The sequence below is a fragment of the Meleagris gallopavo genome, chromosome 26 (genome assembly GCF_905368555.1).
Source record: "Meleagris gallopavo chromosome 26, MGAL_WU_HG_1.1, whole genome shotgun sequence".
NCBI lineage: Eukaryota > Metazoa > Chordata > Aves > Galliformes > Phasianidae > Meleagris > Meleagris gallopavo.
In genome coordinates, this window is record NC_139429.1 from 5,128,000 (window position 1) to 5,153,229 (window position 25,230).

Sequence of the window (25,230 nt, forward strand, 5' to 3'; positions counted from 1 at the left end):
GCTTCATGGGCTGCCCTGTGCCCGTGGCTGAGCCAATGCCACGCAGTGAGCACCTCACTGCCCAGTGCCAAGCGCTGGGCTGGAAAGGAGGGCAGCAATCAGCTCCCACCCCGCTCCTCCCAGGAGAGATGGTTGTCCGCCAGCTCCTTTCATCCCATTAATGTTCAGAGCGTGTTCGACATCAGATCCATCCTGTTTGCCCTCCCTAATGACCCAGATCTGGGAAATTAGAGCGGTGCTCATGGTCAGCATCCACTCGCGGGAGCCGGTGTTTGCCTGTGCTAGCCAAGCTAGCGAGATAATTACAAGATGTTCTGCTTTCCTGGGAGTACGGGAGGTTTTTCTTCCCTTCCCCTCAATAAATATGGATGCACAGCTGCTGTTAAAAGGAATCAACACAAATAAAAAGAGGCAGGCTCCAAACCCCGCGTGTTTCCCTTCAGTTATGCGGTCCCAGTGCTGCCTCTGCCCTGAATTCACTCAGGTAGGAGGGGCTGCTGGGTGTGTTTTCCCCCAAATATCATGCTCAGGTGGCAGCAAAAACAAAACAATGCAAACAAATGCATTAGGATGGTATGGTATTCAGTGTAACAAAGCAGCAATCCCCTTTTAGTACGTGAAGAGGGGCTGTATGGAGGAAGGAGGCAAACTTTTTGTGGGATCTGTGTGACGGGACAAGGGAAAATGGCTTCAGACTACAAGAGGAGATGAGAGTGGAGATGAGGCAGAAGGTTTGGCACCGAGGGCGGTGAGGCACTGGCACAGGTTGCCCAGAGAGGTGGTGGTGCCCCGTCCCTGCAGACAGCCCAGGTCAGGCTGTTGGGGCTGTGAGCACTGCTGGAGCTGTGGGTGTCCCTGTGCACTGCAGGGAGCGGCACCAGGCGGCCTTTGAGGGTCCCCTCCAACTCATCCCATCCTGATTCTATTATCCCCCTACATCATCATCCCAAAATGCAGTATGAGACCTGCACCGAGGTCTGCTGCACCCCTCCACACCTGCAGACCTCACACTTTTGAGCAGACGTGCTCAGATCACACAGGGCTGGTAGCTCTTCTGTAGGAGCCACTAGAGATTCCTATCCCAACAGTTCCTCCTAGCCTTTAAAAACTAGGATGTGCTCTACTGTATATATTAATCTCCTAATCACTAAATTAATTTCCATCTCAGTTACAGCACATTCGGAGTCTATTAGTAAATCATGTCAGAGCAGCTTAGCAACTTTTGTTAGAAGATTCCTGTTAGATCATGTTTCAAACCATCGCAGATGGAACAGCTATTATCTTAATAAGTTAAACATTAAAGCCACTGCAGCAGGGCTGGGGAGCAGCGGGGACTTTCTGCCTTCTAGATGTGCCCATCCTGGCAGGGATGCTGCTGGTGCTTCCCAGCTCCTGTCCAACACGTTGGGGGCAGGAAGCTGCTCCTCTCCTGGGGGCAATGAGACCCCATCCCAGCATCCCTAATTTGTGCAGTGTGAGCAAACAGCAAGAGTTTGGGGACAGCCAAGGTCAGACTGGATGGGGCTCTGAGCACTGCCGGAGCTATGGGTGTCCCTGTGCACTGCAGGGAATGGCACCAGATGGCCTGTAAATGTCCCTTCCAACTCAAACCATTCTGTGATCATAAGGGCTCATCCTGCTCCGAGCACACAGACATTTTCAGACCACGCTGAGGGATACAGCAGCTTTCAGAACCTGCCGTGCTCCTCCTGTCTCATCCCACAAGCGACGTGCAGGGTGAGTTATAGCATGGTGAGATGCACACATATTCTGATAAGGAAGAATAATAACTTGTCAAAGATATATATGATATGTGTTTTCTTCCCAGACAGAATATATATTGGGCTAATTCATCAACTCGCCTGGCACTGGCCAGAAGAGAGAGAGAAGAATCCTAACAAAAAGAAGCCAATAAGGAGAAGCCCCTTTGAATCAGTGCCTCCTCCCCTTCCAGCTCCAGGAGGGATTTGGGGAAGGATGAAAACGGACGAGGACAAAGTGGGGGATGCTCACGCAGAGCAGTTTGCTGCAGCGGGCAGAGGCTTTAGCACCAAGCCCCTGTGTTTATCCAAAGGACCCCTTGGAGATAACAGCAGCTTTGCTGCACCAAGCCCTAAATCCAGCTCAAACGTTTGCGCAGAGCAAAGCAGCTGTCAGCCCATCCTGCAGCCTGTATCCCTGCCTCACGCAGCCCGGCCGGGCTGCTCCTTCCACAAACATATGCAGAAATATACAGATTTCTCCATCAGCAATTACCTGCTTCCACATCGGACACCTGCTAATTATTTCCAGCCCGCCAGATGGTGCAGCTATCAAGCACCGCCACAGACGTCCGGCCAGAAAACAGCCAGATTTCCCTCCTAGGAGCCGAGGGATTAGAAATAAAGCTCCTCGCCAATTAATTAGTAATTACTTTGTTTGAAAATGAAACATTCTGGCAAATAAAAGTTGCAGCGGTTTCGAGAGGGGATGGGGCAGCAGTGTCCCCAGCATGCAACCAGCCCCTAACTGCAGTGGGGAGAGGGATGTGCATGGTGGAAAGAAAGAAACAACTGGAGCAACAGAGAAAATATAAGTAGGGAATGGTCCTGGCACACTGCTCCCTAACCAAGCAGTCAGTGGGAACAAATAAAACTGGTCCCAGTGGGAAAGCAGTGCCCTCCAGTGTGCCACCTCCTGAGAGACAGCGGTTGGGGTTGGCAAATCCCTTCCTGCTACAGGGAACACAGAAAGCTGCAGAGCGGATTTATAGAATGATTTGTCAACTGACAAGCAAAAATATATTACCAATTTAGGGCTGTGATTTGCCTGCAACTTTTTAATCCTTGAGTTGTTGTTGAGTAGATTAAAGTGTCTGCTTTGATCCAGGCTTTTAGGCAGAAACATAAATATCTCTGCTGCTTGCGCTCCCTGCACCCAGCCAGCAACTCTGCAGTGCTGAGGTGTGACACACTGCCCCGACCCCCTGCGCCCACAGGGAGGCTTTGCCCACCTCCTGCTCTCAGTTGTGCACATCATGGGTCCATCACTTGCAGGTAACCCCCAGTGCATGCACAGCACTCATCCTGAAGCGTTATTGCACTGGTAGCACATCCTCTGTGTGCCCCTGCCTGCCCCTCACCTGTGCTCAGAGGATGCTGTGCTCCAGTTTCCATTTAGAGGCTGTTCTCTGCATCTCTGCCCTTTTGCTTGGCAGACTTCCAGCAAGGCCAGGCCCTACTTTTAGTTCTGTGAGCCCCCAGGTGCGGATGAGCTCTGGAATAAAGGTCCTGGGGAGCACCAAAGTAACACAAAGCTCAATAAGACCGAGGGAAGGCAGCGCCCAGCAGCATGCCATCCACTCTCAGACAATGCCCCCAGAAATGTCACGGCAGCAGGGTGAGAATTACCCTGACATTTCAGTTAGTGGAAATTTGTATGGACGCGCCAATGTTTTAATTACGGCGTAAAAGCCACCAGCCAAGGCAGGTCACTTCGGTTTGCACCACATCTCAGTGTGGGACACATGAGGCCACGGCCCAGCACTGCCCGTGCCCCCCCCCATCACATTCCCTATGATAAAGCAGCACCTGCCACAAGAAAATATCAATGTTCTGTGTGATGTTACGATGGAGAAATCCAAAGCATAAGTCAATTTCCAGCAACAGAACGCAGCAGATCTCTGTTCGCTCCCCTCTCAGCTTTTTCTCTCCTTCCAACCCTACTCAATACCACCATGTGGCAACATCACCCAGCTACCCAATACTTTCACGCCTGTCAAGTATTTGCATTATAAGGCACAGAAGGAAAGCGGTCGCTTTTGTATGTAAACATCAGCCTTCCAGCAGCTGGATCCCTGGCAGTGCTCACACGGCACTACAGCTGTCAGACTCCCAGGTACTAAGGCAAAACACCTCTGCTGAGCCCCAGCAAGGCCATATGGGGCCATATGGGGTTGGGAGAGAGCACCACCCCATGCCCAGAGTGGGAGCACAGCCCGCGGCCAACCAGAGCTGAACTGAGGGTTGCCATTAAAATGTCACTGAGAAAATTATTAAGTTAAGGTAAACCACTTCCGCACGTCAAAAGCAAAGGCAATCAGTCCCAGGCTTGTCCCCCTAGGAAATTATGTGGAGTAATTAATCAAAAAGCTAATGAGAAATGTGTTTTCTTTCCTAGCCTAACACCACATCATATTCTTATTAGCCAAGGTTATTACAATAGTAATCATGCATGCTCTGAGTTCAAATTGGGTTTTTTTGCTCCACTGCCACCAATTTAGAAAGCCATTAATGGAGAAGATAAACCCTGATACGCAGAGCAGCCCTCTGTGTTGATTCACCTGTAGTGTGATCACCATCATGCCCGACCACTGCCCCATCAACACACGTTTGGTGACACCCAACTACAGGCTGAGTCCACACATCACCCCACGTGCTCCAGTTTGGAGCCCTTCCTTTGCCCACCAGTGCCATCACTCCATCCCAGAAGGCCACCAGGCAGACCAGGCACGATGTGAGAAGAGCAGATTTTGCTGCTGCATGCAAAGAAATGGAAAAACTCCATACAGAGAGGCTGGGAGTGCTCCGTCGGGGTGTATCTTCGAGCTGCTGGGTGCTGCACGCTCGAGCGAATCTGGCCTATTTATTGAGATGCCTTTAAGTGGGATCTCAGTGATTCTTGTAAATCTGGCTATAAGTGGGTAATTTGCTCAGCATTATGGGTTCCCCCTGCACCCGCCCCAGAGAACAGCCATCTGCCAATCTTCCCGGGCCAAAACGCACCGTCAGCAGCCCGGCAGAGGGAAAACAGCTCCACTTCATATTCAGCATTAAATAATTCAGCCCCCCTACAGAGGGAGCGGGGAGAAGAATGAGACTGACAAAAAACATAAAGATTTCCTATGCCACGTTAAAAATGCAGTGACCTGATTAGCTTTCAGCACAGCCTTCCAGCACGGCGCCTTTGCACGCATCTTATACAGCACCTTTCCTTCTCCTTTTGCACTTGGGTGGATGGAGAGGGCTTGCTGCAGATGGGCACCCCTTGTGCGAGAGCCACCTCCCACCTTCCTTGTGCAGCTCGGCTGCCACCTGGTTGGCTCTGGAGAAACAGAGTTCGTGTTGGGCTTCTCCAAGCTAAAAGCCCACCCGATGCCCTGGGCGTGCTGCCCCCTAAGCCAGCTCCAATGTGTGGATTAATAAGAACCGATGCAGCACAGAAGAGCCTTCAGAAGCCCAAAAGCAGGGCCTGCAGCCAGCCTGGAGGGCACGGCGCTTTCCGTGCTCCCTTTGATTGCACAGCAAGATGTGGGTTTTGCTACCCATGCATCCCTCCCTGCTCAGAGAACTTAAAGAAGAAATCTGCGTGCTGGTAATCGCAGGCAGGCTCAAACACTATGACCATAAAGCCAGAATGGTGGCAGCGGGGCACGGGGACACTGCAGGGAAACTGAGGCACAGGAGGAGCCCACAGAGCAACTGAACTCAGAGCCCCACACCAACCACCAAATAACACAGCTTAAATGTGTTTATTTCCATCCAGGCTGCTTTTTAATTTGATTATTTATCTCCCGTTTAGCCTCTGACAGATCAAAGGCTCGGCAGAGGGGAAGCAGAGCCAGGCTGCGCATGAAAATGAGCCTTGATACATAATTAATTAACATAAAACAGTTTCATTAGGAGATGGCGTTACACGGCTGTTTGTCTTAAAAATTTAAGCTGTGTAAAGAGGAGGGAAAACCCATCTCCCCCCTTAGCAGAGCACTGCCAGCTCACCCCATGCCCACATCCCAACCCTGGGATACCACACCCCATCCTTTTCCCTTCATCACACACAGCCTCCCGTTGATTATTAATCTGTTTTTAATTCTATTAAGAGACGGCCAGGAGAAAGAGTATCAATCCTAGATTAACAAGGTTATTAGCGCTTCATTATGCGAGGTGTCTTTGTAATTGAAAGGGGAGAAAAGGAAGCGCCATAAATATCCGCAGCCTCGCTGCTCCTCGGGGTTTGCGGGTGGCTCTTTTATTCACAAGGATATGGAACCATAAATATTAAATATCTCCTGAAAAAAAAAATAAAAGAATTACAAGGAGGAGAGAGGATGCCCTCTGGATATTCCAGCACTGAATGTTCTTGCATTTACAAATATTCATTAACTGGGATCTGCAAAGTTATTTCCACCAAGACTCGGAGAACGAAGCAAGAGAGAGGGGTTATTAAAAAAAAAAAAAAAGTCTAGAGTAAATATTATTAGTAATTTTTATCTCTGCGTGCCCCTAATTATTCCACAATTAAGAAAAGTGCACACGTGCATATACAATCAGTAACCTGGCAGCCTTAATGGCTCTGTGCTCCTGGCACCGCTGCCAGCTGGGATGGACTCACGGTCCCAGTGGACAAAGTGTTGCTGGAGCCCAGGGGTCCCTTTGGGGGGATCCATAGGGGTCCCACACCAGCCCTATCCCTCAGCTCTATCCTTTAGTCCCATCTCTTGGCTGTCCCAGCAGCTCAGGGTGACTCACGGTCTCCAGCCTTCACCAAGCGCCGCCACTCAGAGCCGCTGCCATTTAGAGCAAAATTAAAATGACAAATCTGGGGCTCTTTTTAATTAAAAAAATAATAGGAGATCACAGCAGGGAAAAGTTACAATAACATGTCACCTGCCAGAACCCACTTTAGCAGAGCTATTTAAGAAAAAAAAAGGGGGGAGGCAAAAGAGCCTGGTAGTCAGAGGAGGGTGTATTTCCATCCATCCATCCATGCAGAGCACTGCAGGGCTCAGGGAAGCAGCACTTGTTGGGAACCAGGCAGGAAATCACAGCATTTCAGAGAAACCACTTCCATCTGTTTCCTGGTGTGAAACACGGACAGACACACATCTCACCACCCTCCACATCAAAAAAAAAAAAAAATGCCCTGCTCACCCAGCACAGCGGTCCTCCTGCACCCCACACCATGGCCAGGGGTCACGGGGGGCAGGTGATGTCACCCACCAGGAATTAAGCTCTTAATCTTGACTAAACACATTACTGATGAGCTCATCAACAAAAATCTAATTATTATGTGTGAGGCCAAGCTTAATTGCTTGTCCTTGACATGAATAATGCACCACGTAAGCCTATTAGCCAGTGTAAGCCTATTATTATTATTATCGTGCTCGCTGTCAAAAGTATAAAAGCAAAACAGTCAAACAGGGGGAAAAAAATAATGTTATGCAATTAGCAGCAAAATGCCAGACAAATAAGCTCATTAATTCTTGGAGGGAGCAAACTCTCCCAGTAATTAGCAAGTGCCCATTTGGGGGCTGGTCAGGGGTGAAGCCTGCTGCTGGGGCAGCTCGGAGCCCAGGAGACCTGGGGATGGCAGAGAGCAGGGCTGGGTGGCACGAGGGCAAGCAGGGTGCATATGGGGACAACACAGCACTGTCAACCCCAGCCAGCAGCTGTAGGTCCCCCTTCTCCCTGCCCAGATACCCTAAAAACCACAGTTGTCGGGATGGAGCTGAATGCAAAGCTCAGTCTGCATCCCAGCATCTCCCTGCCATCACCTGGAACCACACACCGGGCGCAGCGACCCCTGACCCGCCTCAAATGCTGCTCAGTTCCTCCGCATCATTTGCTAATTAAATCCCACTAATGAGAAAATCAGGATGCAGGAGCTGGCAGAGCAACGCTGCCTCCTGCGCACGCACTCCTCGCGGACTTATCACTCGTCACAGGATGTTTACAATAATTTTTAATTTGTGCAATTATTAATCATTTTTTCTATCTGCCTCATTTGCATAATAATTACTCTGCTTGGTGTTTGCCATGACTATGAATGACAGTGTTTTAAATTAAATTAAGATTTTAATATTCATATTTTTTTTGGTTAAAGCTAATCAAAGTTGCTGTTAAGATGCCAAGAACGGGACTGTTGCCCTTCCAGAAACAATATTCAAGAGATCCGCTTCCCAGCACCGCTCTCTTCGTCTCCATCACCCCTCTCATCCCAGAGGATCCTGGAGCCTTTTCCAATTTCTCTGCTGCCAGAACCGCTCACACACAGCCACGTCAGACAGCAGAGCTGAGCCAAAGCAGGACAAAGAGCAAGGGCAACGGGACAAGCCATCCTCCCCCCTCTCTAGCCAACACATGTGCGTGCACAGGGTCAGCATGGGAAGGAAGGCACACACAGGAACCAGCTGGTGTGCTCAGATCTCAGGTTGGGCTCCAGGATATGCGGCACACTCCAAACATCCCTCCTTCCCCAGCACACACGTGCTGCAGCACCCAGGAGTGCTGAGCACGGCTGCACCCATAGCTCGGGCATCCAGCCCTGGGCAGGAGCACCCCTCTGTGCCACAGGCACGGCCAAACCCAGTGTGCCAGCACCCTCTGCCGGCTGCCATGGCCCGGAGGGGGGAGGCAGCACTCATCCTCACTGCCCTCCTGAGGTGTGGGAGCCCTCAGCAAAGCGCAGACAGCTTTCCTCCTCTCACTGCCCGAATCAGATGTGTATTGGACATCTTGCACACGAAGCCAACGTCCCTGCAGTTGTCACAAGAGATACCAGAGCTCAGCTCTATATTTGCAAAAAGCAGCTTTGGAGTCACTCAGAGGTACAGGGCAGAAGTATTCACACTCCTTTACTTGTGTCAGACCTTATTGTCCCCTCAGAGCCACCACCCCCGCACCCCACTCCACTCTTCTGGTGCTGGTGGGACACTGCAAAGCAGCTCTGGGATGGAGGTGTTCCAACCCAGCCAAGCTCCCAGCCTGTTTGCAGACACACCAGATCCATCAGCAGATGGAGAGAGGCAGCTCCCCTGTCCCTCCTGAAGCTGCAGAGCCATTTCAAAGCAGTACATTATAATCCACACCAGCCATCGAGGCATTTGCCAATTTGAATCTGGGCAACGATACAAAAGGCTTCATTTTTATGTGTAAATTTAATCAGCTAAACTCTCCTGTATCTCTTTTCACAGATATAGCCTAGCAAGAAAGTATCTGGTAATAAAATTTTAATACACATTATAAATTCAGTACTGCAATGAACCCTGCTGTAAGGCCCCATGAAGTAATAAACATCTGTACCGACATCTAAAACCATAAAATTGTAGCCTTTAAAATCAGTAGAGAAAGTCTTCAATGTTCTACTTCTCTGCAAGCTCCTGAGTACCTTCTTGTCAGCCATCTGGGCAAAGAAATGCTGCTCGAATCCGACCGACCTACAAAGCGAGAGCAACGAGACCACGGCTTTGGACCGCCCTGCGCTGCCATGGCAACGCGACCGGAAGTGAAGGGCGGTACAACGGCGTTGGGGGCGAGGAAGTGGGCGGAACTTCCGCCGTATGTGGCGCGAAACGGTGGGCGTAGCCTCGCTGAAGGAGGGCTGCTAGGTAGGCGGAGCTTCGCTGAAGGAGGCGTGGCTACACCGAGGGGCGGGGCTTCCAGCCCTGCCAGCACACGTGCGCCTGCATGCTGAGAACGCTTTATTGGCGTGCGGCACAGCGCCCGCAGCCCCGCAATCCAGAAGCCGCACAAACAGCTTTTAAATAACCCCTCGTCCCCAGACTGCCCCCCACGGGAAGTTCTGGCTCTTCAGGCCTACGAACCTGTCTTCTCCTGGACAGAGCCTACAGAAACCCACTCAGTACTCCAGCCCAAAACGAACCCTGACAGCCAACACACACCAAGGACGTGAAAAAAACACACTCAAGCTGCTCAGAATACTTCAAGTCTGACTGCACACCACCGTACCTGAAGATAGCTGTTGCCTGCGGGGTCATCCATTACAAAGACAGCCTTTGTCTTCCCTTCTATTATCTGCAGAAAGAGAGCAGCATGTCAATACTTTCAGGCTTCTTCTAATCCTTCACTTCCTTTCTGCTTCCAGCACCAACAGACTCATGGCACGATTCACAGTTCTGACATCTTTCCCAGTAACAGCAATAGCTTGACAAGATGTGACGGCACAAAGGGCAAGGGTGGAACAGCTTGCAGAGGTACGGCGACACTTGCCAAGGAGTTAACACACTTCAAAGCAGCAAAAACGGTGGCAAAACCACATTACAGTTTATTGAGACTTCAGAAGACACTTACCTCCTGCAATCTGCCAATGAACTCCTGCAGCTTTTCCGTTTTGCTTGGAGTAGAGCTGTCCCCCAAAGTGAATGGGTTTCTCTCAACCTGGAAGAGCAGACACGGGCATTTGTGCAGCGCAGGAGAAAGGCAGCACCAAAGCCCCTGTGCCACAGGCAGACTAAATATTAGTACAGAGGGGTCTGAGCTCTGCTGGGTGTTCAGAAGTGCCCCTCAGGCAGAGTGCAAGGACTCAAGCTGACAGCATGACCAAGTCTGACCCCTGCTGCCACCAAACCAGTGGGGTACAGGAGCTGCAGACAAGAATCCACAAGTATAACTGACACACTATTGTGAGAAACACGCTCGAGATCAACAATTTCTAATCAGGCACAGATCTCTCTGAAGAGCAGTTTATTCATTACTGCACACTCCCTACTGACAAGGGAGAAATTGCACAACCAGTCAGTGACATCCATCCCACTATATACCCTGGGTCTGACGCAGGTAAAGCCTCTCCTGGCACTCACTGGTTGAGCATTTCAGGCTCACAACCTTCTGATGCTGTTGCTACATTACACTTCCATACAATGTCTGTCACCAACCCATTGCCTTTGGGTATCTTCTGTGCTTTTTATGGGGATAGGAGGACAATATTCTCAACAATTAGCACACTGCTTCTGTCCTGTACCAGACTCTACCCTATAATTACCTTACCGTGTGCCCGTGACAGTTTTACTTAGGTTGGAATGCTCCAGTCTCAACTTTACTCTGTTCAGCAGCTTTCTGTTGTGAAAGACAACTTATTCTATGTTACATACAGAAAGACTGGAAATTTCCACTGGAAAAAACACAATCTACCTCTCACACGTGGATTTCAGGATTGCTAGAAACAACAGTGAATGAAAAACAGGGAAGAAAGTCCCAAGGCATTCACACTGCAGAGAAAACTTTGTCATTATCCTTCTCACCCACAGCCCTCCTACTGCCTGAAAATCGCTGCAAAGAGCAATGCTGATGACTGCTCCCTGATCACTGCTGAAGACAAGGCATCTCCATGGAAACTGCTGCCTGCCTTTAATACCTGCTCTCTGGGATGTAAACATGAACTACTGTGTTTATTTCCAGAAGTGCTTTCTTGCAAGCAGGAATGGAGTGCAGCACTCTGCTTGGCCTCCAGCTTCAATCCCGACCAATCTGATCACAAGAGAGAGGCGATGCTTCGTGCTGAAGCGAGCCCCCAGGCAGCAGTGCTAAGGAACTGCTGAGCCATCAGCAACGCTGTCCAGAGAAGTCCGTGGGGTCTAATCCATGACCATTAGCTGGTATGAAGAAAATAATGGTCAGGGGAAACAGTTTAAATGGCCTCTGCATGTTTATTTCCACAAGAAATTAACCCCCAAGGAGCTGCTGGAGCTTCTGAAGATTTTGCTGTCAAATATAACACGGCGTGTTGTTCTTTCAGCTTTTTCTAGGAGAGAACCAGAGTGATATACAGCAAGCAGCTTCTTGCCACATACTGACCCACCAGGCACAGCTCCAAGAAGGGCTATGAGCAGCTCTGCTGTGCTAACTTCGCTGCAAGCCAAAGACTCCAAGAACTAGAAGGCTTAAAAGTTACACAACACTGAACAGAAGCCCTCTGGGCTCACGGTGAGGACATGGGGCAGATCTGACACAAGCCCAGAGGTAAATCAGCTCACAGTACCGAGCTGTTTCAGAGCAAAAAACACCCTCTGGAAGAACTCAGCCATACCTGCAACCACAACTGTGTGCTGCAATAGGCCAACACACCGGATGGGGTTAACTCTCCAGGACTTAGATTCCAGCATATTTCCACCATGAAAAGAAACCTGAGATTTAGGACATTTGAAGATTTGTATAAAAAAAAAAAAAAAAAAAAAGATTCACAGGACAAAGCATTTGGCATAAAACAATTCAACACAGTTTCTATAGTTTATATAGAAGAGAAACAAGTGGGTCAGACATCAGTGTTTGCAGCACCTCATGAGGGAACACCACGGAGCAGAAGTATTCCTGTGGCAGCAGCCACTGCAGCTTTGGCACTGGTCCTTTCTGGCTGCCAGGAAAGTCCTCCTCCAGCAGCTCTCCCCTAAACACAGCCTTGCTTCCTAGAGGATGATCCACTAGGATACTGAATGCCAATGACTGCACTTGGTCCAGGCAGAGGAGCCATTACTTATGGCTCTGGCAGTGGCAGCAAGCAAGTCTCAATTCAGGCATGTTGTCTCACATGGTTATTTCTTCTTTCTACATGTCTTCAATGCTCCACTTGTATGCAAGCTCCTGAACCGCCTTCTTGTCGGCCATCCTGGCAAAGAACTGCTTCTCAAATCCATTGGACCTACAAAGGGAGACCAATAAGACCATGGGCTACCACATACATTTTCTAAAGTCACAAAGCTTTTAAGTGACATCACAAGTTTTCCACTACTTTTGCACCACCACCTCCAGCCCAGTTTCCACCCTGATCTATGGCTAACAGCAGGTTGTGCCTCCCACAAGTCATGACAAATCAGATTAGAACCTGGCTCCCTTCTGTCCCAGACAAGCTATGTCTCTACCACCCATTCATAACTGTTAGCAATGTAAAGGCTGAATGTGTTAAATCTCACTCACTGTAAACTCTCTGAAGCAAAAGCTCACATAGCTGTACTATCATTCAATGATATCAGTGTATCAGGAATACCTACCTGTCCACCCCATCCCAGCGATGCCCAGGCCATATATTAAATCTGTTGAGGGGAGGTGCTGGTCCACTGTACCTAGGTTTTTCTAGAGACAGAAACAGCAATACAACCATTTGTTATTTCAGTGCAATCTTGTCACCACATTATCACCAACCTGGAAGGTTTACTCAGACCCAAAGCACCGGCTGCCTAATAGCCGAAGAGCTCACAGTGGAAACTCCCAACAATACCTTTAAACAAACCATAGTGTGTTTACTGCCTACGTCACCACATACTGCACTCTAAGCTACCAAATAATAGCAACAGAAACTGCTAACGGGTCAGTAAGAGATGTTGTTGCTGTGGCACTAAAGCTAGACTAGGAGTCCTTCAGGACTCAGCTGCCACGGTGACCTAAAGCTGTTCACTGAACAGCAGCTGCATTTCTATGCTCCCTGGGCTTTAAAACCCACACCAGCTCAGCTCCATATCCATACCTTTCTTTTCCTTGTTCTCTTTGGCTTTCCTTTTTTTGATGAACTCAGCCATTGGGTCTCCTTCTCTCTCTTGTTCTCGCAGCATTCGATCCAGATCCTCATCATCGATGTAACGGGCCAAAGGCTTTTGCATCTCTTTTATTGCATCTTCCACGTTCTGCTGCTGTTGCCTCCCCTGTGCTAATCTGAAAACAAACACACAAACAAAGCTTCACCTCAAAACTACAGAATCATTTACTGTGACCTGTTCAGTTTGCAGTACTGACCACAGTCCACTGTGCGCAGCATTCCTGATAAGCATCCAGCAAAAACAGGGTAAATCCACACAAAATAACCTGGTCCCAGGCGCAAACCCATTACCAACCCTCAGGCCCCAACCCTGCAAGTGGCATGTCACCAGAATCACCTTACCCCTTTCCCCATCTGGCATATTGTTCATCTCGCTCTGACTTTGCTTCATCTTTCTGCTTCTGTTCAAGCCGTTCCTGCTCAAGGTCCCTCTTGCGGCCTGACTTGTCACGGAAGATGGTTTCTGTGTGTCGGGATTCCTCTGGGGGTAACAGATACCTTAAGTCACTCACATTGGAATGGCTTCCAAACCATTCAATGACTGACTCATGCAATGAGCTCTTGGAGTAACAGCCTGCTCCTTCAGGACTTGCAGACGGGGCAAAAGCCTCACAGTTGTTTCATTGGCACTTCTTTGAAATCACCACTCAAATTTTATTTGTGACCCACTGGCCTTATCTACGTGAATTCATCAGCATGCCTAGATGCCAACCAACAGGGATGCTCTCCATCAACACCCTAACAACCAGCCCTCTAAGACAGGGCCTGATATAGCACTAATAGGCAGCCAAAAGCGGAGAAAAAGCTGATGTTTTGCAGTGGTTTTAGACCTTTACCTTCCAAGTGCTTGCTACTTCTCTCCTGCTTCCTGAGCTCCTGCTGCTCTTTCCGCAGCACGTCAGCTGACACCAAGCCAGCTTTGACCCCAGACATCATTTTGGCCTGCAAATCAAACAAGAATCAGAATCACATTTACTGCTGGCTGAGAGCTGTCCAGTGACCCACAGGTATAATAAGGGGAAGTTTCAGGAGAAACAGCCGTGTTCCAAAACCACTTTGATGCCATTTTTGGGAACAGTTTCCACAGACCTCCAGAAACGCAGAGGACTGAGTCACAGCTCATCTTTCATCTACCTCACACTTTGTCTTGTTGCAAATTGACAGGCCGGCACAGCTGCACTTACAAGCTATATTTCTCTACCATCTGTAAGCCATTCACGCTTTTAAAGATTTCTATCAAAGGAAGTAATTACAGCTCAGATGGAAAAACAAAACCCTTACCTTTTGGGGAGATCCCTTATCATCAGGGTACCGATGACGTGAGAGATCAGGGGGACTCCTTGAACCACGCTGACTCTTTCCAGTAGGCAGAGCCCTTTGTGGAAGAGAGAAATCGGAGCATGAAGACTTGCTCTGAACATGTTGAAGAGGACCATGCTTATGGGAATCATTGTGGAATAGACCTAACCTGTGATTCTTCCGCTGGGGAGAAAGGTCTGCCTCAGAGGCATTTTGGGTACCCCTTCGTGGAGGTGGAGAATCAGAGTCACGATGGAGCTTTTCTACGTGGGAAGCATCTGCAACACAAACATACATGAAGAACCACTAGAGGCCCAAACATGGGGAGATATGAGATAAGGCTTTGATTTGTCTGTGGGTTAAGTGATGACAAACTGTAAAGAACAAGCATGTGACATCAGCCTTGAAATTCTATTCCTTCTGAACGTGCACTGCTTGGAGACAAGACTTAAGCTTTGTTTTCATTTTGGACAACTTTTTAAGAGTTACCCAGACCACTTTTAGGATAAATCTCCTCAAACTAACTAAATACAGCATGACAAGAACTATTTTTACGAACAGAAGTGACAATCTATCCACCACCATTCCATGCTTTTGGATACACATTCTTACACACACTCACCTTTTGTTTTACTCAGCTTTTTCTGACCTGGTGACCCAGCCCTCTTTCTCAGAGGCGGTGATGAATCTGGGTCAGAATCATACCTCCTCTTACACTGAAGGGACAGATCTGGAGCAGTCTGCTGCTTCTGACGTGACAAGGGCTTGTCGGAGGAGCTGTGCCCAAAATGAAGCTGCTCTCCTTGGATCTCTCCCAGCAGTGACTTATCTGTCATTTGACAGCCTTTTTTTCCCATTGCTGAACTGACTCTTTCGGGAGACAGGTCCGGGGAGTCGTGGCGCTTCCTCCTGGGAGGTGACAGGTCCGGGGAGTCGTGGCGCTTCCTCCTGGGAGGTGACAGGTCTGGGGAGTCGTGGCGCTTCCTCCTGGGAGGTGACAGGTCCGGGGAGTCGTGGCGCTTCCTCCTGGGAGGTGACAGGTCCGGGGAGTCGTGGCGCTTCCTCCTGGGAGGTGACAGGTCCGGGGAGTCGTGGCGCTTCCTCCTGGGAGGTGACAGGTCCGGGGAGTCGTGGCGCTTCCTCCTCGGAGGTGACAGGTCCGGGGAGTCACGTTGTTGTTGCTTGCGAGGTAAGAGGCTGGGGGAATCATTTCTCTCTTGTCTGGGAGGGGACAAATCTGGGGAGTCGTGACGTTGTTGCCTAAGAAAGGAGGAGAAGCTTCAAATAAGAGTTAGCTTATTCATTTTCATTTCTCATCTTCCAAACAGACACAGATATCAAACAGGATCTACTATTTGATACCAGTAGGTACCAGTAAAGGGTACCAGTAAAACTACCGGTAGGGTAACACACAGTGATCTGCATGACTGAGCCACAGATTGCCCAAAACGGATCCCAGAAGAACTCCAAGACAACTTTGATCACGGAAAAGCTCTAACTGTATCACTTCAAGTCTTCATTAACCCTTGTAACATTCAAAACTATAAACCCCACTCTGTGTCCTCCACTAATCACCTTCCCACAAAATAACACCCCATCACACTATCTTAGTCTAAACTCTTTCTGATCACAGAACATCCCATATAACCACCTCAGAAAAGAGGCATGTTGTAACACTACCATTGTCACTATGTTACACATCTAGAGTCTGTCATCACTCCGACTGCTCTGATATCATCAAAGGGTTGTGGGATAACTGCTCATGGACCTTACAGAAACCCAAACAACATGCTAGCTGGAAGCACTTCTCCCCCAGCCACAGTGGATTCAGCATGGAAAAAGGGATCCTCGTGGAAGCTACTTCTCACACTTTGCTGCAGGCCTTGAAACTGCAGCACAGATGGATGAAAACACAAAAAAGGATCAATCAATGCTAGAGTTTGTAGCTGGACATCCATACCTTGTGGTAGGTTTGGCAGGGACTGAAATATCCGAGTTCTGTGAGTCTTCATTCTGGTCTGAACAAAAAACAATCAGTAAGCAATCACCAGTAATGTTCTTTATAATTCCTTGTATCTCCTCATTTCACTGTTTACAACTGCAAAAACATTCAGGCAGAAATGACAGCAAGATCCATCCTCACCTCCTAAAAGCTTCCATTTAGCGTTTGTGCGGAACTCCTCCATGAGCTTCACTTCATCCGGACGCTCATCAATAAACTCTGCCACCTGAAGGTGAGAGAACAGACCAAACAACACAGCTTTTTTTTTTTTTTTAAAAAAAAAAAAAAAAAAAAAAGGATCTACGCTCTCTAAACCAAAGGATCAGCTATTACAGAATCACAGAATGGCCTGGGTTGCAAGGGACCTCAAGGGTCACCAAACTCCAACCCTTCTACCACAAGCAGGGCACCAACCTCCACATTTCATACCAACCCAGGCTGCCCAGGGCTCCATTCAACCTGGCCTTGAACACCTCCAGGGACAGGGCAACTATTCCCGCACTAGAAAGAACGATCCAAAGGCTTTGCCTGCAGCCTTACTCTCTTCCCTTCCTATGTTCCCAGTCAGCACACAGCACATTCTATAGCCGTTCCTCTCCCTCTGCCTCACCCCGCCGGCCGTTTTTAAGGCTCTAACAGCCATCACGACGCCCAGCCCCCGCTTTCGCTGTTCGTAAGCGGTTCAATCATAACCGCCCCACAAGAGACTCCTCCCCTGCAAAGTACCAGGCCCGGGCCCAGCTGCTCACCACGGGCACGTCGCTTTCGTCCTCCTCCTCTTCCTTCTCGGGCACAGCGGCGATGCTGCTCCAGCCCACGTCGTCATCCACGATCCGCATCCTGAGGGCGGACAGAGGGCCGCCATCAGCGCAGCGCCCGCCCGAAGCCCGCAGGCCGCGCCGGGATGGGGGAAGGAGATGTAGGCCTCAGGGGACGCCGCGACCCGCTCGGGCCGTGCCGCCCGCACTCACCCGGCTCTGCCGGAGCCGCTCGGGGGCTTCTTCTTGCGGTGGCGGCGGGGCTGAGCGGCGGGAGGGCCGCTGAGGTAGCGCTGCAGGTACTGCGCTTTGGAGATACCCTGCGCTGCCATGGCACCGCGACCGGAAGCGAAGAGCAGCGAAACGGCGCTGGAGGGCGGGACTTCCGCCGCATGTGGCGCAAAACGGTAGGCAAGGCCTCGCGGAAAGGGGCGTAGATGAACGGGCGGGGCTTCGTCGAAAGGAGGCGTGGCTACACCGAGGGGCGGGGCCTCCAGCCCTGCCAGCACACGTGCGCCTGCATGCTGAGAACGCTTTATTGGCGTGCGGCACAGCGCCCGCAGCCCCGCAATCCAGAAGCCGCACAAACAGCTTTTAAATAACCCCTCGTCCCCAGACTGCCCCCCACCGGGAAGTTCTTGCTCTTCAGGCCTGCGAGTCGCTTCCAGCAGCACGGGAAGGAATGAGTTCTGCTCCTCAGAGCACAGAGGGGCTGCTTTGCACTGTGCTGCTATCGGCCCGAGGCCGGCGCTGTCTCATAGCCCTCAGTCTTCATGTCGTTGAGGCCCAGGTCTTCGTTCTGCTCAAACGTGCGTTCGTAGTGCTCCACCTTCAGCTCCGGGTCCTCCTCTGGGGCGTACACGTTCTGCAGGGAGAGAAAAGCTTCCTGCACACCGTGCCCGAGCCTCAGGCTACAAATGCTTCAGCACTGCTGCAGAGCTGCAGGCAGGATTTAAATCCAGCCCCAACACTGAGGATAAAACCTGTTCTTCATGCCACAGACTCCATCATTCAATCCAAACAGGACGACCAGACTCCTTGATATCACAGAGCTGACACTGCTCCCACCTCCCTTCCCACAAAGCCACAAGCAGTTTTCTCCTCCTGGGCAGAGCCTACAGAAACCCACTCGGTACTCCAGCCCAAAACGAACCCTGACAGCCAACACACACCAAGGACGTGAAAAAAAAACACACTCAAGCTGCTCAGAATACTTCAAGTCTGACTGCACACCACCGTACCTGAAGATAGCTGTTGCCTGCGGGGTCATCCATTACAAAGACAGCCTTTGTCTTCCCTTCTATTATCTGCAGAAAGAGAGCAGCATGTCAATACTTTCAGGCTTCTTCTAATCCTTCACTTCCTTTCTGCTTCCAGCACCAACAGACTCATGGCACGCTTCACAGTTCTGACATCTTTCCCAGTAACAGCAATAGCTTGACAAGATGTGACGGCACAAAGGGCAAGGGTGGAACAGCTTGCAGAGGTACGGCGACACTTGCCAAGGAGTTAACACACTTCAAAGCAGCAAAAACGGTGGCAAAACCACGTTACAGTTTATTGAGACTTCAGAAGACACTTACCTCCTGCAATCTGCCAATGAACTCCTGCAGCTTTTCCGTTTTGCTTGGAGTAGAGCTGTCCCCCAAAGTGAATGGGTTTCTCTCAACCTGGAAGAGCAGACACGGGCATTTGTGCAGCGCAGGAGAAAGGCAGCACCAAAGCCCCTGTGCCACAGGCAGACTAAATATTAGTACAGAGGGGTCTGAGCTCTGCTGGGCGTTCAGAAGTGCCCCTCAGGCAGAGTGCAAGGACTCAAGCTGACAGCATGACCAAGTCTGACCCCTGCTGCCACCAAACCAGTGGGGTACAGGAGCTGCAGATAAGAATCCACAAGTATAACTGACACACTATGATGCAAAGATAACACGAAGCCCACAGGGGAGTGCGCTGCTCCACCCTGAGAAAAACAAGCTCCTTTGGCAGGGTCCACTGGAAGGCAACAAGAACCACTCACCAAGTCTTTGATATCTTTCAGCAACCCTTCCAGAGTGGTGAATTTCCCTCCCAGTGCTCCCATTCCCAGCTCAAACTCCAACTCTGGAATCTCCACGCTGCACGTTTCTGACTGCAACAGAGACCTCCATGTGAATCCTGACAGCTCCACTCCTCAGGGAACAGCCAGGCCACTGTGCACCCTTCACAGGTGCCAAGGAGGGACGGAGGGAAACACCTGAAGGCTCATTACCTTTAGGATGTCTCTCGTCATGTCTGAAGGATCTGTAATTCTAAAGGTAATCCTGGTGCCTCGGGGTTCAATTGCTCCTCCAGACTTTACCTAGGAACACGTGGCAGTCAGCAGACGGGACTTTTGTACTTGAGTCAGGCCAGGATGCTCTTGGAGGGTCTGCCATGGCTGCTGAGCATTGCAAAGGTTACTCCAGGCTTGGGGACAGCCCCTCAAAAGCAGGGAACATCACAGGTCTGGGGATGGATTACCCTCATTCATTTCATGGAGCTTTTCCAGACAGTATTTTCTCCCTTCACAAATTTAACGAACACAGGACCATGGCCAGCAAGTCTGAGAAACTCCTACCCATCAAAGCACAGAAGAACACACACCCCAACACCCCAAAAACAAGAAAAAGATGTCAATAGTTTACCTCATTTGTTCTGTGCCCACAGGAGTCACAGTTTGTGGCCATGATAATCACTTCCTTGAAGTGTGGGATTTCTGGAGCAGACAGTCAAGGAAAATTCAACAGAAGAATCTAAGAGTAGCCTGCAGCTTCTACTAGAAATAATTTATTTGTGCCTTATGGATGCAGCAGGAATAGGTCTAGGTCAGCTCATAAAGGAGCTCATACCCTGGCCTTTGCACAGACTCCAGCAGAAAACACCCATCTGAGCCCATGCCACCACTCAAAGGATACGCACTAGCTTCATGTTTGTGTTAGCTGGAGCATTGCACTCAGGACAGTTGGTGTTGAACTGCAGTACCTAAAGCACAGGAATGAAAAGGACAGTCAGGGAACATCAGCCAGCCCTGCAAGCCTGCCCCATGTGCCAGTCACCTGCACAGAGCCCTCACTGCATTGCAAAAGTCACCCACCTCGTTCCTCAGATCCTCTGCAGAATCAGCTGGCTTCTCATCCAATTCCTCTTCCTGCAACAGAAAGTTTTTAACTTCTACCTGTGCCTCCTCTCTAATTAAAGGTCTCCCAGGTAGCAAGGGGTGGATTGGAGCACACCAAGGCCAGTTGGTCTTGTGTGGAAGGAAAGTTGACACCACATCACCAGCAATGGAGAGGGCAAGGCTGAGCAGGAAGGGAACACAACACCTCCACGTTACCTCAAGACCCAACATAGCAGCCTGCTGGGGAGTCCGCTTATAATAAGTGACTACAAGAGCTTCATCTTTCTGAGGCGCATGGGGATTCTCCACAAAGCTGTTCCCTGAAGGATCATCTATGATCTATAGGAGAAGAGAGCCACAGGAAGCCTTAAGAAGCCAGCCCACTCCTCCAACAGAATGGGTCTGCACTCCTGGACATACTTACGAATGTGAAAGGGGAATGTACTTCTTTCAGCTGCTTTAACTTACTAATGAAGTCATCTATTTTACTTGCCACCTCTTTGTCTGTTGCCTGCAAGAGGACACATTTGAGACTGATATCAGGGGCAACCCAGAGCTGAAGACAAAATCGCTGATAGCACAAACAGGAGCTCATGATACACTTAGCAGAGTGTAAAGCCAGTAGGTGAAGGAGTTATAAAGTAAGCATTTGCCAAACAAGCAGTTCTCAGAAGATTCCTCTTTCACAGCACCTTACCCTGCGGACAGGCTGGTCCTGCTCCAGACCCATAACAGCTCTGTCAATTATGCCTTCAATGGTGGTAAGAACTTGACAGGGAAAGAAACAGAAGCTGCATTAAGTACACCCCAGCAGTGTTCCAAAACCTGATGGCTTGCCCAGACAACACATACTGACAGAAGGGCTGTTCCTCAAACACTGCCTACTACATAACAGAGGCATGCAAAGGGGCACAGGCCACATACCCACCTCCCTTCTGGGAGAAGGCAGGGATCTCAAAGTCCAGCTCTGGAATTCGAATAGTGGCACAGTCAGTCTTCACAATCTCCCTGTCCATATCCTGCACACAACAGTTCACAAGCAGCATTAGGACCAGGAGCTTCCACATCCTAAGTGCCCACACTGGGGCATACAGTTCTTGCAGAAGCAGCAGCAATAGTTTGAAGGCAACTTTAGCAGCCATCCTCTTTGCTGAGAGGCAGAAACAAAACAAACATCCCATTCCAGTTTGAAGTTACACTTTCAGAGACCACCCAACACACAGCCCAAACTCCTGCCTCATCCACCCACTTGGGAGGGGCAGATTCCTCACAACCTCTGCAGCTCTGGGGAGAGAACTGCAGGCACTGCTCATTGCAGACATCAGAGCAAGGGAGCAACGAGCTGGCAAGATAAATGGAACATGCAGGAAGATAATTCCTATGCACACAAGTGCATCAGTAATACATACGTTTGGGGATTAAGTGGTTCATTGGAGAAAAAAAAAAAAGTGATTTCTCAAACAGCAGAGGAGCTTTTATTCTCAAGAGCAACACATGAGGAATAAAGGTACGCATAGGGCAGCTCTGAAGCAGCTCCCCACATCCCTTCGGTACAGACCCAGCTGTTTGCTGAGAGGAGCAGGAATGTGCTGCTCACCTGCCGGGAGGCCACGGCCAGGGCACAACGCACGCCCTGCTCCTGGATGCGGCCCGCCGACTGGATCTCGGTGTTGGACCAGGAGCAGCTCTCACAGGTGAAGGAGCTGACGATGATCTCTTTGAAGAAGGGGATCCTGGTCAGCAGGAGCCGCGTCACTCCCTGCAGCAGCGAGGAGCCCGATGGAGCCGGGCGCGGCCTACACAGCCCTGCGGGGCTCCATCCCCACACAGCCCCCAGCTACAGCCCTCAGCTACGGCCTCCCACAGGCCTCACTCCTCCAGCACACCCCTACACCAGTCCCCACCGCCCCCCTTTCCGCCCTCACGTTGCGGTAGCAGTTCATGCACAGGGACTCGATCTCCGCCGGCTGCTGCTCGCCATCCTCGGCGCTGAGGGGCCGGAACAGGGCAGCCCCCCCAGCACCGGCCGCCTCCACCGCGCCTAGCGCCGACATGTTGGCCGGGCCGCTCCCAACGCGCCTGCGCACCGCGCGACCACGTGACGGGGGCCGGTCACGTGACGGAGAAGGTTCGTGACGAGAACGGATCACGTGACGTGTGAAAACATCACGTGATCGGAAATATCGCGTGATTGGAAATATCGCGTGATTGGAAAAGATCACGTGACTGGATAAGATCACGTGATGAAGAACCAGAGGGACGGTGATGGCGGCGGAGGAGGCGAGGCCTGGTGGCTCGGAGCCTTTATTACGCCCGGCCCCGCTCCCCGCGCTCCGCGCCGGGCCGTCAGGGTGCGTCCGCGCCGCGCTCGCTCAGGCTGTGCGACAGATCTCTCCACAGCGCGTCCAGGCTGGCTCGCAGGTCCTCTAGTGGGGCCGGGCTGCCCGCAGCCTCCTCCGTGTAGTGGGGCCGGGAGGACAGCTTCAGCCTCATGTCCTCCGTCTCCTGGTGCACGGCGCGCGTGAAGTCCTGGATCTGGAGATAGGTGTCCCTGCGGAACTCCTCGATGCGTTGCTGCACCTCGCTGGCCATCTCCTCGGCGTAGCGCTCCCCGGGGCGGCTGGGGCGAAGGCTGAGCTTGGCCTTCAGCTGCTCCAGGTTGCGCTGGATGTTGCGGTGCAGATCCCGTGCGTTCTGCGTCAGCTTGGCGGACAGCTCGCGGATGTGCTGGTTGAGCTGCTCCGGGCTGGCGGGGCTGTGCGGGACCACGTTCCTGTGCAGCTCCTCCACTGAGCGCTGGATCTCGCTCACCAGCCTGTCGGCGTATGGCTGGAAGATGTCCTTCACCTGGTCCGTGTGGAAGGCGATCTTATCGGCGTAGTGAGCCATGAAACGCTGCACTTCATCCACTCCGTCCAGCAGCTGAGCCGCCACGTCGCGGCTGGGCGTCAGGTGGCGCTGCAGCTCCCGTGCGCGGAGGGACACTTGATCCAGCAGCTCCTCAGTGAAGGGCTGCAGCTGATAGCGGAGGTCTTCCAGGTGCTTGCCGACTCTGTGGTGCACATCGTCCACGTAAGGGGACAGTTTCACTCTCAGACTCTCCAGCTCCTTCCTGATGAGCTTCCGCAGGCTGTCAGAGTCATGGTACAGCCGTGGCTGGATGCCTCTGTTGAGAGGCGCCAGCTTCTCAAGGAAGTTCCCCACATTGCTGACCCCATCCTGAAGGCTTTCCTTCAGATTTCTGTACAAGACAGCAGATACAGTTAATAGAGCACCACTGACTTACAGGAAGGGCATGAGCTTTACATCCAGCTCCTCTCAGTGTGGTGTGAGCCCCAGGAACGGGATACTCACCTGCCCAGCTTGCTGCCCTGTGCCTGCTCTAGGCTGTCCTTGTCACTGGTCAGCTGGCTGAGGTAATCCCAGAAGCCATTCCGTGCCAGCTCGGCTGGTGACACTACAAGAAGAGAAGTTGTTATTGGAGCAGCCCACAGAGCTGGGGATACAAAGCAAAGCTTGGGAAAACACAAAGCAGATGGGGTGGTTGAATGTGGGTGTGGGTGGGGATGCTCTTGGGCTTCATCACATGTTTTACCAGTTCTGTGTTACCCGGGAAGCCACCCCTGAAGTGGCAGATGGACACAGCTGCTGGGGCTTTGTGCTCCTGCAGGACCCCGTGCCCACAGCAACCACCAGCTGCCTGCTGATGACTTGCTCTGAGTCACGAGGTAGCGCGAGGATGGGAGCAGGTCGGCACACGGCGGCCACGGCGCGGGTTCAAAGGAACTCAGAGACCCATCACGGGGCCGGAGCAGCTGGGCATGTGAGCGTGGCCACCTTTGCTCTGTGGTGGCTGTTGCCAGAGCTCCCCCACACCCCTTTTCCACCCCATCCCCGTGCCACCTGGCAGCCTGGAGCCACGCAGACACCAACCTGGCAGAGTGGCCAGGAGGGTGAGCAGAAGCACAGCCTTCAGGGACATGATCTGCTGGGCCAGCAAGCTGCAACACTACAAGATAAAGAGAGAAGTGAGCGTTAATTCATGCCACAGCGCTGGTCTCTGTCCCATGGGCCATCTGTCCCTATGTTTCACTCCCCAATTTTACCTCACTTCTGGAGTCGGGGGTAGTGCTGCTCCTGCGTGGGGCTGCCCAGCGAGGTCAGACACGTTCTGCCAGAGGCCAGGTGTCCCCAGTATGGGGAGCACAGCAAGGCTGCACCTCTGCCCTGCACCTGGCTGCTGTCACCTCTTGCTGCAGCCAGGCACGGCTCACTTTATATACCCATCTGCGGGCAGCAGAAGAGCTCGGAGATAAGCGCATCCACAGGGGTAGGCTTTTTGGACCTCACTCCATGTAAATACAACGTGGAGGTCCAGCAGCGTGCCTGGGGGATGACGTGAGTGCCCATCACCTGACTGCTGCACGTGCCCTGCACCATCTGGACTGCGGCCATCCGGCCTGACCTTAACCCCCAGAGCTGCAGTGAGCCCTCCCCGCTCCCCCAGCATCTCCCAGTGGGTGGATTGTTGGTGTGTCGGTGTTTGTTGTTGTCCCAGCGATAATAGGGCCTCACTGTTTGCTCTGTGGGCTTCTCGGGATGGAGCTGACCTTCGCTCCCATCTGAGCTTTGTATCTCGGGGCAAAATCCTTATGTGTGGGATGAGGGGTCTGTTGTGCAGGGAATGGGAGAGCAGAGCAAGGAGTGCCTGGGCCAGAGAGCGCTCCTGGGAT

At 51.3% G+C, this 25,230-nt stretch overlaps 3 protein-coding genes across 5 annotated transcripts; all 3 read right to left on the reverse strand.

The window, feature by feature from the left end:
- Nucleotides 1–11,402: 11,402 nt before the first annotated feature.
- On the reverse strand, nucleotides 11,403–17,763 carry BUD13 (BUD13 spliceosome associated protein). Its single transcript, XM_085209069.1, has 12 exons — nucleotides 17,575–17,763; nucleotides 17,353–17,443; nucleotides 16,745–16,829; nucleotides 16,562–16,619; nucleotides 15,224–15,861; nucleotides 14,771–14,879; nucleotides 14,584–14,677; nucleotides 14,139–14,244; nucleotides 13,645–13,783; nucleotides 13,234–13,418; nucleotides 12,761–12,842; nucleotides 11,403–12,411 (listed from the first exon to the last, which is right to left on the reverse strand). Exons 1-12 carry the CDS (start codon nucleotides 17,691–17,693, stop codon nucleotides 12,318–12,320), a joined length of 1,800 nt encoding a protein of 599 aa, XP_085065195.1. The 5' UTR covers nucleotides 17,694–17,763; the 3' UTR covers nucleotides 11,403–12,317.
- Nucleotides 17,764–17,879: 116 nt separating this feature from the next.
- On the reverse strand, nucleotides 17,880–22,608 carry ZPR1 (ZPR1 zinc finger). 2 transcript variants are annotated; one of them, XM_010723717.4, is made up of 14 exons: nucleotides 22,423–22,608; nucleotides 22,095–22,256; nucleotides 21,426–21,516; nucleotides 21,195–21,265; nucleotides 20,922–21,008; nucleotides 20,714–20,836; nucleotides 20,474–20,527; nucleotides 20,295–20,361; nucleotides 20,025–20,095; nucleotides 19,610–19,699; nucleotides 19,379–19,489; nucleotides 18,945–19,031; nucleotides 18,603–18,668; nucleotides 17,880–18,226 (listed from the first exon to the last, which is right to left on the reverse strand). In XM_010723717.4, exons 1-14 carry the CDS (start codon nucleotides 22,549–22,551, stop codon nucleotides 18,092–18,094), a joined length of 1,344 nt encoding a protein of 447 aa, XP_010722019.1. In that variant the 5' UTR covers nucleotides 22,552–22,608; the 3' UTR covers nucleotides 17,880–18,091. The 2 variants fall into 2 exon arrangements, with proteins under 2 accessions (XP_010722019.1, XP_085065196.1); XM_085209070.1 differs by lacking the exon at nucleotides 22,095–22,256.
- Nucleotides 22,609–22,763: 155 nt separating this feature from the next.
- Nucleotides 22,764–24,780, reverse strand: APOA5 (apolipoprotein A5). 2 transcript variants are annotated; one of them, XM_010723713.4, is made up of 4 exons: nucleotides 24,604–24,780; nucleotides 24,401–24,506; nucleotides 23,852–23,954; nucleotides 22,764–23,738 (listed from the first exon to the last, which is right to left on the reverse strand). In XM_010723713.4, the coding sequence occupies exons 2-4, from the start codon at nucleotides 24,477–24,479 to the stop codon at nucleotides 22,844–22,846; spliced, it is 1,077 nt and encodes a 358-aa protein (XP_010722015.1). In that variant the 5' UTR covers nucleotides 24,480–24,506; nucleotides 24,604–24,780; the 3' UTR covers nucleotides 22,764–22,843. The 2 variants fall into 2 exon arrangements, with proteins under 2 accessions (XP_010722015.1, XP_010722016.1); XM_010723714.4 differs by having other exon boundaries at nucleotides 24,431–24,506; nucleotides 24,604–24,777.
- Nucleotides 24,781–25,230: the final 450 nt, after the last annotated feature.

Coding starts and splice junctions, on each gene's coding strand:
- BUD13 (XM_085209069.1), bottom strand. CDS start 17,693: ATGGCAGCGCAGGGTATCTCCAAAGCGCAGTACCTGCAGCGCTACCTC. Junction 14,678..14,770: donor CCCCAGCGGAAGAATCACAG/GTTAGGTCTATT, acceptor TCTTCCACAAAG/GGCTCTGCCTACTGGAAAGA. Junction 14,245..14,583: donor ATAAGGGATCTCCCCAAAAG/GTAAGGGTTTTG, acceptor TTTGATTTGCAG/GCCAAAATGATGTCTGGGGT.
- APOA5 (XM_010723713.4), bottom strand. CDS start 24,479: ATGTCCCTGAAGGCTGTGCTTCTGCTCACCCTCCTGGCCACTCTGCCA. Junction 23,955..24,400: donor GCGTGGCTCCAGGCTGCCAG/GTGGCACGGGGA, acceptor CTCTTCTTGTAG/TGTCACCAGCCGAGCTGGCA. Junction 23,739..23,851: donor CAGGGCAGCAAGCTGGGCAG/GTGAGTATCCCG, acceptor TGTCTTGTACAG/AAATCTGAAGGAAAGCCTTC.
- ZPR1 (XM_010723717.4), bottom strand. CDS start 22,551: ATGTCGGCGCTAGGCGCGGTGGAGGCGGCCGGTGCTGGGGGGGCTGCC. Junction 22,257..22,422: donor GCATGAACTGCTACCGCAAC/GTGAGGGCGGAA, acceptor TCGCTGCTGCAG/GGAGTGACGCGGCTCCTGCT. Junction 18,669..18,944: donor TCATTGGCAGATTGCAGGAG/GTAAGTGTCTTC, acceptor CTCTTTCTGCAG/ATAATAGAAGGGAAGACAAA.